The sequence below is a fragment of the Scardinius erythrophthalmus genome, assembly GCF_964197995.2.
Source record: "Scardinius erythrophthalmus genome assembly, chromosome: 18".
Classification (NCBI taxonomy): Eukaryota; Metazoa; Chordata; class Actinopteri; order Cypriniformes; family Leuciscidae; genus Scardinius; species Scardinius erythrophthalmus.
Window position 1 is genome coordinate 1,502,413 of NC_138238.1, and position 12,647 is coordinate 1,515,059.

The 12,647-nt window shown below is 39.5% G+C and overlaps 1 protein-coding gene across 3 annotated transcripts in view; it reads left to right on the forward strand.

The window, feature by feature from the left end:
* Nucleotides 1-1,699: 1,699 nt before the first annotated feature.
* dnajb12b (DnaJ heat shock protein family (Hsp40) member B12b) overlaps nucleotides 1,700-12,647 on the forward strand; it is a 22,964-nt gene continuing 12,016 nt past the window's right edge. For 2 of the 3 annotated variants that reach the window (XR_014032155.1, XM_081393628.1), the window contains exons 1-6: nucleotides 1,714-1,982; nucleotides 5,344-5,491; nucleotides 6,759-6,904; nucleotides 9,147-9,320; nucleotides 10,150-10,223; nucleotides 10,697-10,806. Coding sequence is in view for 1 of the 3 variants with exons in the window: in XM_081393628.1 (XP_081249754.1) it covers nucleotides 1,850-1,982; nucleotides 5,344-5,491; nucleotides 6,759-6,904; nucleotides 9,147-9,320; nucleotides 10,150-10,223; nucleotides 10,697-10,806 (785 nt within the window). In the remaining 2 variants the exon portion in view is untranslated. Of the gene's footprint in view, nucleotides 1,983-5,343; nucleotides 5,492-6,758; nucleotides 6,905-9,146; nucleotides 9,321-10,149; nucleotides 10,224-10,696; nucleotides 10,807-12,647 lie in introns of all 3 variants that reach the window. The other variant, XR_014032154.1, reaches the window with a different exon arrangement.

Sequence of the window (12,647 nt, forward strand, 5' to 3'; positions counted from 1 at the left end):
CAGAAAGCAAAATAGTGTAAATATTTTATTATAACATAATAAAATATGATCACAATGCTCATGCACCAATAGTGGATTACCAATATTAAGTTAATTCCTTTAATTTATGATTAGCAGAATATATATATAGGACATTCTGTAGGCTATATATTCTGCATAAGCACAAAAACAATTTTTATCTGTACATCGAAACATTTTTATGTGTAATTTTGTCATGTTAAAGCATTGCAGCATGGAATGGAAAAGAGAGTGGCTTGCATTTACGCATTTGCATTTTATTGCTCTTTTAAATAAAGCGAAGATATCAGTTCTAAACATGTGATACACAGACACATACTTCTAATGTACACACCGATCACAACATTCTGTTCATCCACACAAGCCATTTAGCCAGACATTAAAACACAATGTACAGTATTCGATGCATTTAAAAGTATTTTTAAGTTGAACTATAGCGCCATCTACTGTTCATGGAGAACAAAATCCCAATCATTTTGGGATCAGACATTAAATTAGCTTTTAAATGCATTTATATGTGCCATCACACATGATCACAGCAATACACATTATTATTGTTATATTGAGTGTAGCTTCCTGCCTTTATTTAATTTTAATGGCAGCGTTATTCAGGGAAGTGTAGAGTTTGAACACGTCATCATTCCTCGCCGAGTGAAACTGTTATCCATAGAAATAGAAATAGAAAAAGTGGAGAGGCTGTCGGTCTGAAAGCAGATATTATGAGATGGGAGGGGTTTGATGGAATTAGATAGAATTAGTGTTATGATTATTAAAATTGACCAACCAAATAGACATATATAGACAATATAGAACATAATGAAATAAAGTAGAGAGAGAGAGCGAGAGAGAGAGAGAGAGAGAGAGAGAGAGAGAGAGAGAGAGAGAGAGAGAGAGAGCGAGAAAGAGAGAGAGAGCGAGAAAGAGAGATATTATAATTTTATATATGTTAAAACACTGTGGTGTAAAATGTTCACAGATATTATAATTTGTTACACTGTTAATTTGTACAATTAATTTAAGTAGTACATTTAGATTTAAGTTATGTTATAATATTTTATTATTTTGATGTCTTTATAATTATTATATGCGTTCCAAGCTTTGGCAATATTGTAATATGTGCAGTCATACAAGCAATTTTGAATTTGAAGTTGAATTTGAGAAAGAGAGAGAGAGAGAGAGAGAGAGAGAGTACAATAATAATAATAAGAAATTATAAATAATAATAAGCAATAATGTTAAATAATAATGCTCCTAAAAGTCTATATAATAATAATAATAGTAGTAATTCTCGTATTTAATTGTGTACTTTGAATTCTGTATAGTTTGTCACGAGCTAAATTCGGAATAGCATGCCACTAATATTTCTGCAATATTTTAATATGGCATAATAAATAGTAATAGTGTGTGCATTGCAACAACAACAGAAATTCAGTTACATGTAGCCTGTTACTTTTCTCAGCGTTGATGTGTGTGACCCAGTCGCAGCCGTGTGTGATCGCTGTTTAATATCTTTGTAAAATCATATTTTAAAGAGATTACTGGAATGGATCTCCATTTAAGATTCTTTTGAATTAAAACATTAAATTAATAATTATACTTTTTAATGCACAAATATCCCCAGCAAAACAATCTCGTGAGATTTGAATGCGTTTGAACAGAGACTTGCGCTTTTTGGGCCAACACGCGCCCCCTACAGACGGCCTCACACACACACACACACACACACACACACTCTGGCGTCTCGCAGGAGACCGTTATCATCAGCTGACAGCATTTGCAGCTCAATGGTGCCGTGTCCGTGTGTGGATCAGATCAGCTGGTGTTCGCAGTGATGGAGGTGAACAGGGATGAAGCGGAGCGGTGCGTTGAGATCGCGTTGGGAGCGTTGGAGCGCGCGCAGCCCGAGAGAGCGCGCCGGTTCCTGGAGAAGGCGCAGCGTCTTTACGCGACGCCCCGCGCACAGGGTGAGCGTCTGAACCCGGGCTAATCCAGGCCCTGATCGCCCTACAGCACACACCGCACACACTGCACTCGCGGGGACCGTGTTATTGGCTCGTGTGTGTTGCTAGTTCAATCGCGCGTTCACGGGGGACTCGGGTAAAGCGCGTTGCATCCGCGCGGAATGTGTTTCTAAATGTCGTTCAGTGTGAAAGTGCCGCTCAAATATGCAGTTCTGTCTTAAACATTGGGATGTCATGGGTTGGTAATGTTTATGGCTGTGTGTGTGTGCGCGCGCGCTACTGTACCGTTAAGATGATGATGATGATGATGATGATGATGATGATGCAACTCTTGCATGTACAGGTCAGATTCAGATGTCATGTTAGTCTGGCTGTGTCTCAAACCCAAGTGAGTTTGATTAGACCGCATATTAGTGCAGAACACTTTTGCATTCATAATAACTTCACCCTAAAATCAGAACAATAATAATTTATATAGAAATACTTAAAAAAAATTGATAATATTATTATAATTAAATAGTGCTCATGTTTGTGCATAAATAGCCATTATAAGGATTTTTCTTTTTTTATGCATTGTGCCATTCTCATAAAAAAATAATGCAGGGTTTTTTTTTGTTCATAAAACATGATAGTTTAATAATTTTCTTTTCTCAAACCCGACTGAGCTGATTACTCAGCATATTTTTGCATTCAAAACTTCACCCTAAAATCAAAACACGGATGATTTATAATAACAGAAATACTTTTTATATATAAATAAATAATGCTAATATTTGTTCATAAATAGCTATTTTTATAATAGGATTTTTTGTTGTTGCATTGTGTCATTTTCATAAACATGCATTGTTTTTATTTAATTTTGTTCATAAAACATGATATTTTTATTATTTTCTTTAAGCAGAAAATAATGTCCAGTTATAATATATATAATGTCCAGTTGCTCACTATGAAGGGAACTCACTAGTGTGCGCCGCACAGACACTCCCGGGTGTCGTCTGCGTAGGGAACAGGGTTTTAAGGGCAGGGGTTTCAGAGACGAACCTCATCCTGACATTTAAAAGCCAGATATCTTCATGTGTAAATATAAAGTTTATACTGTGGAAATTAATATTATATAAACGCACGGAAAATAGTATCTGTAAAATATTTAGTTTCTATAATGTTTTTTCCTACTCCCTATATTACTGTGATGCACTGTCGCTGTATTATTTATTTTTATTTTTTACTTATAATTTAATAAGAATAGTTATTTATTACTAATTTTATTAATATTTGTTTTATATTTATAAAACAAATATTACTATACTAATATACTAATATTTAATATTTGTTTTATTATTAAATTATTTAGTTTAATCTTTTTAGTAATTATTTATTTATTTATTTATTGTTTTTTCACTTTTTTCTTTAGGCTGTTTTAAAGGGATAGTTCTCCCCGAAAAGTTTATGAGTGTGTGTGTGTGTGTGTTGATCTGATGAGTGTGTGTTGGTGTGATGAGTGTGTGTGTTGTTCTGACGAGTGTGTGTGTTGATATGACGAGTGTGTGTGTTGTTCTGACGAGTGTGTGTGTTGATATGACGAGTGTGTGTGTTGTTCTGACGAGTGTGTGTGTTGATATGACGAGTGTGTGTGTTGTTCTGACGAGTGTGTGTGTGTTGTTCTGACGAGTGTGTGTGTTGTTCTGACGAGTGTGTGTGTTGATATGACGAGTGTGTGTGTTGTTCTGACGAGTGTGTGTGTTGATATGACGAGTGTGTGTGTTGTTCTGACGAGTGTGTGTGTTGTTCTGACGAGTGTGTGTGTTGTTCTGACGAGTGTGTGTGTTGATATGACGAGTGTGTGTGTTGATATGACGAGTGTGTGTGTTGTTCTGACGAGTGTGTGTGTTGTTCTGACGAGTGTGTGTGTTGATATGACGAGTGTGTGTGTTGTTCTGACGAGTGTGTGTGTGTTGTTCTGACGAGTGTGTGTGTTGTTCTGACGAGTGTGTGTGTTGATATGACGAGTGTGTGTGTTGTTCTGACGAGTGTGTGTGTTGTTCTGACGAGTGTGTGTGTTGATATGACGAGTGTGTGTGTTGTTCTGACGAGTGTGTGTGTTGTTCTGACGAGTGTGTGTGTTGTTCTGACGAGTGTGTGTGTTGATATGACGAGTGTGTGTGTTGATATGACGAGTGTGTGTGTTGTTCTGACGAGTGTGTGTGTTGATATAACGAGTGTGTGTGTTGTTCTGACGAGTGTGTGTGTTGATATGACGAGTGTGTGTGTTGATCTGATGAGTGTGTGTTGGTGTGATGAGTGTGTGTTGGTGTGATGAGTGTGTGTTGATCTGATGAGTGTGTGTTGTTCTGACGAGTGTGTGTGTTGTTCTGACGAGTGTGTGTGTTGTTCTGACGAGTGTGTGTGTTGTTCTGACGAGTGTGTGTTGTTCTGACGAGTGTGTGTGTTGTTCTGACGAGTGTGTGTGTTGTTCTGACGAGTGTGTGTGTTGTTCTGACGAGTGTGTGTGTTGATATGACGAATGTGTGTGTTGTTCTGACGAGTGTGTGTGTTGTTCTGACGAGTGTGTGTGTTGTTCTGACGAGTGTGTGTGTTGATATGACGAATGTGTGTGTTGTTCTGACGAGTGTGTGTGTTGTTCTGACGAGTGTGTGTGTTGTTCTGACGAGTGTGTGTGTTGTTCTGACGAGTGTGTGTGTTGATATGACGAGTGTGTGTGTTGTTCTGACGAGTGTGTGTGTTGTTCTGACGAGTGTGTGTGTTGATATAACGAGTGTGTGTGTTGTTCTGACGAGTGTGTGTGTTGATATGACGAGTGTGTGTGTTGATCTGATGAGTGTGTGTTGGTGTGATGAGTGTGTGTGTTGATATGACGAGTGTGTGTGTTGTTCTGACGAGTGTGTGTGTTGTTCTGACGAGTGTGTGTGTTGTTCTGACGAGTGTGTGTGTTGTTCTGACGAGTGTGTGTGTTGTTCTGACGAGTGTGTGTTGTTCTGACGAGTGTGTGTGTTGTTCTGACGAGTGTGTGTGTTGTTCTGACGAGTGTGTGTGTTGATATGACGAATGTGTGTGTTGTTCTGACGAGTGTGTGTGTTGTTCTGACGAGTGTGTGTGTTGTTCTGACGAGTGTGTGTTGTTCTGACGAGTGTGTGTGTTGTTCTGACGAGTGTGTGTGTTGTTCTGACGAGTGTGTGTGTTGATATGACGAATGTGTGTGTTGTTCTGACGAGTGTGTGTGTTGTTCTGACGAGTGTGTGTGTTGTTCTGACGAGTGTGTGTGTTGTTCTGACGAGTGTGTGTGTTGTTCTGACGAGTGTGTGTGTTGTTCTGACGAGTGTGTGTGTGTGTGTGTGTTGTTCTGCAGAGCTGCTGGAGTCTCTGGATCAGAACAGTGGCGCAGGAGCCCGTCAGCGGAGGTCAGGGGTCAACAGGTCAGGGGTCACCAGTAACGGCGCTGCACCTGCCGACTCCAGTAAACCGTACACACCTGATCAGGCCGAGGCCGTCAGAAGGTGAACACAAACCTCACACACACACCTCACACACACACCTCACACACACCTCACACACACACCTCACACACACACCTCACACCGATCATGTTCTACATCTCCAGTGTCTAGCGTATGTCATGATGCCAAAGCTGGTTTAGTTTTTCCCATGATCCTTTACATCTTGCTAACGCCTCTATACACACAGACCTCGACAGACACGATCCAATCCAGTGTTGAGTCTGTGTGTTTCTTACAGTATTTATTAATGTTTTTGAAAGAAATTTTATTGGTATTTTTTCATATTTCAAATTTTAGTTTAAGATTTAATAATTCTGCTAGTAAGTGTTGTGTGATTTATGTTTTAATAGTTTTTAGGGTTTTTTATATGAATATGTAGCTTTAATTTTTTTATTTTAGTTTTTATTGTCATAATTTTAGTACTTCAACATTATGTTATAATATAGTGTTATTTATGTTATAATATAGTGTTATTTAACTATTATTTATACATTCACAGTATTTATTCATATTTTGAATGACCTTTTATTGTTATATTTTCAGTCATTTTAGTAAGTTTTAGCAATATTGTAATGTCATTTTGCAATTTTTATTATATTATATTATTATCTTCAGAAGTGTGTTGTGTGTTCTTCAGACGTGTGTGGTGTGTTCTTCAGACGTGTGTTGTGTGTTCTTCAGAAGTGTGTGTTGTTCAGACGTGTGTGTTCTTCAGACGTGTGTTGTGTGTTCTTCAGAAGTGTGTGTTGTTCAGAAGTGTGTTGTGTGTTGTTCAGAAGTGTCTGTTCTTCAGAAGTGTGTGTTCTTCAGAAGTGTGTGTTGTTCAGAAGTGTGTTGTGTGTTCTTCAGAAGTGTGTGTTGTTCAGAAGTGTGTTGTGTGTTCTTCAGAAGTGTGTTGTGTGTTCTTCAGAAGTGTGTTGTGTGTTCTTCAGAAGTGTGTGTTGTTCAGACGTGTGTGTGTGTGTGTGTGTGTGTGTGTGTGTTCTTCAGAAGTGTGTGTTGTTCAGAAGTGTGTTGTGTGTTCTTCAGAAGTGTGTTGTGTGTTCTTCAGAAGTGTGTTGTGTGTTCTTCAGAAGTGTGTTGTGTGTTCTTCAGAAGTGTGTGTTGTTCAGACGTGTGTGTGTGTGTGTGTGTGTGTGTGTGTGTTCTTCAGAAGTGTGTGTTGTTCAGACGTGTGTGTGTGTGTGTGTTCTTCAGAAGTGTGTGTTGTTCAGACGTGTGTGTGTGTGTGTGTGTGTGTGTGTGTGTGTGTGTGTGTGTTCTTCAGAATAAAGCAGTGTAAGAGCTACTACGAGACTCTCGGCGTGCAGAAAGACGCCTCTGAGGACGAGCTGAAGAAAGCCTACAGGAAACTGGCGCTGAAGTTTCACCCGGATAAGAATCACGCGCCGGGAGCGACGGAGGCGTTTAAAGGTACGCTTGCTTTGTCAACAGTGAGATTAGCATGTGCTGTGTTATCACTCCAACAGTCGTGATGTTGTGTTTGGGCTCTGCTAGAGCAGGTTTCCCAGCTTTACAGGGATAGTTCACTTTGAAATAAAAATTTTGGTATGTTTTAGCTTACCTCAAGGGCATCCAAGATGTAGGTGTGTTTTTTTCCGCAGTAGTTTCAATTTTGCTATTTTTAGGTCAAACCGTTCTTGTCTGTCAGTCGTATAATGCAGGTCTATGGTCACTGTCTCAAAGAGCAAGCACAGAGTCCAAATTAAAACAATTCCCCATCGTCCAAATTAAACAATTCCCCATCATAAGTACACATTGATGGCCTAAGACACGAAACGAGCGGTTTGTGTGAGAAAACGAACAGTATTTATATCGTTGTTACCTCTTATACACAGCCACGTCCAAGTGATCTGAGGGCGCACGCGCATCCTGGTGTGTGACGTGTGCGCAGACTGGTGCATAGATATATATACACTAGATGTCGCCTTGGCTACGGCAGTTCATTGGAACGAATGTCTTTAAGGTGACATCTAGTGTATATATCTATGCACCAGTCTGCGCACACGTCACACAGCAGAAAGCGCCCGCAAATTTGAGCTTGATGGGCCCTATTTTAACGATCTGAAACGCAAGTATCAAACGCGAAACCCAAGTAACTTTGTTGGCGGGTCTCGGGCGCTGTTGCTGTTATACCGGCGGGATAAATGACTCTCCGACGCAAATCTAAAATGTGTTGGTCTGAAGAGCTTCATTACTCATAGATGTGGTTTGGGCGTAACGTGAAATAAACCAATCAGAGCGACATCTCACATTCCCTTTAAGAGCAGGCGCGCTTGTTCCATGGCGGTTTGCTATTATAACGGCGGATTTGCCAGGAGCGGTTCACAGCCGAGGAGGCCGACGTTCTCGTCAGGGCCGTAAAACACAGAGAAGTGACATTGGGGATGGAGAAACACACACAGATTAGCTTCGGTTAAACAGGCGGATGATAATTTGGGTAAATGTGTAAGCTAGATTTATGCCTATTTTTCACATCTTCATGGACACAACAATGATTTCCCTCGTGTGGTAATATTGTTCCTTGTAATAATGTATGGTTTTCTAAAAATGAAAACTGCTGCGTCTGTGTAGATGAGAGAAGCAAAGTGTGTGTGTGTTGTGCACACACTACATTATGGCCAAGCATGCGCCCTTAAAGTAGCCTCTGAATAACGCGCCGCTGACTTTAGACGAGATTTCTCCTGGTCAGTGGCGGGATTGTTTTCTGAAACTGCAAAATAGCACCAGGGAACGTTTGCGCCGGAACACGCCTCCTCTTTGCGCTGAACCGCCCCCGGGAGCGCAAGTTCATTCCCTAATTTACCGACGTGCGTCTGTGGAGGGAAAAGTCCGCTGTGCGCGGGTGAGAAATAGGAATGATACATGCGTCGTGTACAAAGTCAATTGCGCTGGGTGTGAGATAGGGCCCTAGAGCTCGTTCACACATGCGCACTCTTCAAAAATTACACTTTAAATCTCTTGACAAACTAAATACGTAAATGACATTTGTATGTATTCTGAATAAAAGACACAGGTTGTACTGAATGTCAGCTTATATTCCTCAAGATCAGGATTTATTGAGTCCACATGTCATGCAAACGAGAAACTCTTCTTCTAACCACAGGAGATCTGTCGTTCAAACACACAACTCTGCGATGCTGTTTGCGAATGTTCGTTAGAACGATGGTTTTGGTAAACACCGACTCGTTGAACTGCTGATAACGACAGACCATAGTTGGCTAACGATGCTTTTGGGAAACACACTCCTGTTTACTTCCTGTCTCTATGAAGCCCCTCCTTCTGAAAAGCACACTGTGCTCTGATTGGTCGGCTGGAGCAGTGTGTTGTGATTGGTCGAGCGCTTCGAGTGTGTTTGGGAAATGCCCCGCCCCTTCCCATAACCGCCAGTTTAACACACTACTAACTAACTCAACCAGGCCCCGCCCCTTTATTCTGCATATTAATTATTATAATGAGAAATATTGTGACGTGTTCCCGGAAGAAACTCAAGACTACAATGGAGGCGTTTCAGGAGTTCAGGAACACTGACACTGATATAGAGAAGAACTCCCGAAACCTTTCTCATGCTCAAACACCGACAATACACACTCAAGAGAGATGAACATGGAGGAAGGCATTAATGTGTGTGTGTTTGAACACTGTGGTTGTGTAGCGATAGGAAACGCATATGCGGTTCTGTCGAATGTGGAGAAGAGACGGCAGTACGATCAGTTCGGAGAGGAGCGGAGCAACACCGGCAGAACCAGCCAGAGCAACACACAGTTCGAGGCCGACATCTCTCCGGAAGATCTGTTCAACATGTTCTTCGGTGGAGGCTTCCCTTCGAGTGAGTGTGTGTGAGTGTGTGTGTGAGTTTGTTTGTTTGTGTGTGTGTGAGTGTGAGAGAGAGAGAGAGAGTGTGTGTGTGTGTGTGTGTGTGTGTGTGTGTGTGTGTGTGTGTGTGTGTGTGTGTGTGTGTGTGTGTGTGTGTGTGTGTGTGTGTGTGTGTGTGTGTGTGTGTGTGTGTGTGTGTGTGTGTGTGTGTGTGTGTGAGTCTGTGTGTGTGTGAGTGTGAGTCTGTGAGTGTGTGTGTGAGTGTGAGTCTGTGTGTGTGTGTGTGTGTGTGTGTGTGTGTGTGAGTGTGTGAGTCAGTGTGTGTGTGTGAGAGTGAGTGAGTGAGTGAGTGAGTGAGTGAGCAAGCAAGTGTGTGTGTGTGTGTGTGTGTGTGTGTGTGTGTGTGTGTGTATGATAGTGTGTAAGAGTGTGTGTGAGTTTAAAAACTGCAAATCCAATTTGTTTTTTATTTTTTGTTTAACAATGCATTTTTATTGTTTTATTCAAATACACTTTAAGCAAAAATATATTGCATATATTTATCTTTTGATTTTGCATGAAAATGGACCACACACACACACACACACACACACACACACACACACACACACACACACACACACACACACACACACACACACACACACACACTCTCACACACACACACACACACACACACACACACACACACACACACACAGACTCACACAGACTCACACACTCACACACACTCTCACACACACACACACACACACACACACACACACACACACACACACACACACACACACACACACACCATGAGTTCCTGAGGCTCTAAGTAAAGACGTGTGTTTCTGCAGGTAATGTTCACATGTACAGTAACGGACGGATGCGCTTTAATCAGAATCAGGGCGAGCGAGGAGAACACAGAGGGGTGAGGAATCTGCATTCATATATTATAGAATTATACATTATATACATTAATGTATATTAATTATATTAATAAAATTATATTTTTCATTTACAGAATTCACTTTTAAAAAAGTTCCAAGCTTAAAAAAAGTAGCTTATATTTTCCTATTAGATATTTTTATTATCTATACATTTTATGACATTAATATTATTACTTGCATATATTTATTATTAATTACTTTTTAAAATCATTTTTATATATATTTTAATTGACTAATGTGAACACAGAATGGACTGTCGAAAGGCCCCGTATGAAGCGTGTGTGTGTGTGTGTGTGTGTGTGTGTGTGTGTGTGTGTGTGTGTGTGAAACAGCAGAGGGCAGCAATGAGACTGTACTATATTCATTCTCCATATTCAGACTGTCCTGCAGAAATGAGTCCTGATAATGATATTAATATGCGTGTGTGTGTGTGTGTGTGTGTGTGTGTGTGTAGGGAGGTCTCGCTCTCCTCATGCAGTTGATGCCCATCCTCATCCTCGTCATCGTCTCGGCTCTCAGTCAGATCATGGTGACCAACCCCCCTTATAGCCTCAGCTTCAGACTGTGAGTGTCTCTCTATCTCTCTCTCTCTCTCTCTCTCTCTCTCTCTCACACCTCAGACTCTCTCTCTCTCTCTCTCTCTCTCTCTCTCTCTCACACCTCAGACTCTCTCTCTCTCTCTCTCTCTCTCTCTCTCTCTCTCTCTCTCTTTCTCTCTCTCTCTTTCTCTCTCTCTCTCTCTCTCTCTGTTCTACCGTATCTCTCTCTATCTCTCCCGCTGTCACTCTCTCTTTATCTGCTTCACACTGCATCTCCAGGCACTGTAAACAGCACCGTTGCTCTTTTACGAACTCTTCCAATGGTCACATTTGCACATCCAGATTTCTTAAGCACTCGTGTTGTCAGAATCAATAGAGTTACATGAAGATTTCGTATCTAAGCTTCATTCTCAATACAGGACCAAGACAAGCCAAGAGTGTTTGTATAGCACATTTTATTCACAAATAATCATTCAAAATGCTTTACCAACACACACACACACACACACAAATATATATATATATTACTGCTGTCAAATTGATTAATCATGATTAATTGCATCTAACTAAAACTAATATATATATATATATATATATATATATATATATTAGGGCTGTCAAAAGATTAATCGTGATTAATCGCATCCAAAATAATAGTTTGTGTTTACATAATATATGTGTGTGTACTGTATAATTATTTTGTATATATAAATACACACACATGCATGTATATATTTAAGAAATATTTGCATACATGTACTGTATATATTTATATATAATTTATATTATATATAAATATTTTTTTTATATAAAAATTACACATTTTTCTTAAATATATACAAGCATGTGTGTGTATTTATATATACAAATTTAATTATACACAGTACACACACACACATTATTTAAACACAAACTTTTATTTTGGATGCGATTAATCGCGATTAATCTTTTGACAGCCCTAATATATATATATATATTATATTATGCTATATTATATTATTTTAATTTAATAAAATTTATTTATATGATATTATCTTATGTTATATTAAATTAAATTAATTTATATTATATTATTTATGCATATATTAAATGAAACCGCAGCATAAAAAAATTTGTATGAAAACTTCAAAATTTCAACTACTTTGCATAAAATGAATTCTGATTGTGTGCTAATATGCAAATGGTTGACACAGAGCATGTGAACATCTTGAAATCTGACCTTTTGTCACATGATCAGTGAACATGCACTCACTTCTAATGAGTGACCCAGAAACTGTAACTCTGCTTTCTAGATGTCACGTCTTTGATTTGCACATTGGTACGATCCCATGATGCATCAGTAGCGGAGCGCATTGATCCACTCCGATGCACGTGCCGCTCCAGTGCAGAGACGGTGCCGGTCCACGCAGGGTCGCCGTGACGACGGCACATCAGTCAATACCAGGACTGATGCTGTGACGAGCCGGTTCGGGCCGGTGGGGTCAGAGGTCGAGTTCTGGACCCTGATCAGCAGTCTGAGAAACTGCTTCAGTCAGTGATCGAATTAAAGTTTGCATTTAGCCGAAAACCGAAAATAAACTTTATTTAATAATCAACACCAAATAATACGTTTTACATCAACTTTTTAAATATATATTAATTTGCTTTTGACTGTAATATAAACTTGTTTTCATGACAGATTTATTCAGACATGCATTAATAAAGGCTTTGTTTGTTAATACTAGTTAACTACATTAGTTAACATGACACACACATTTATTATTATTAAATTTTAAATTTTACTAGCACTTTATTAAATTCTAATGTTCCATCTTTTAATATTATTTAATGAACCTGAGCTGAGACGAACTAACAATGAACATGTTA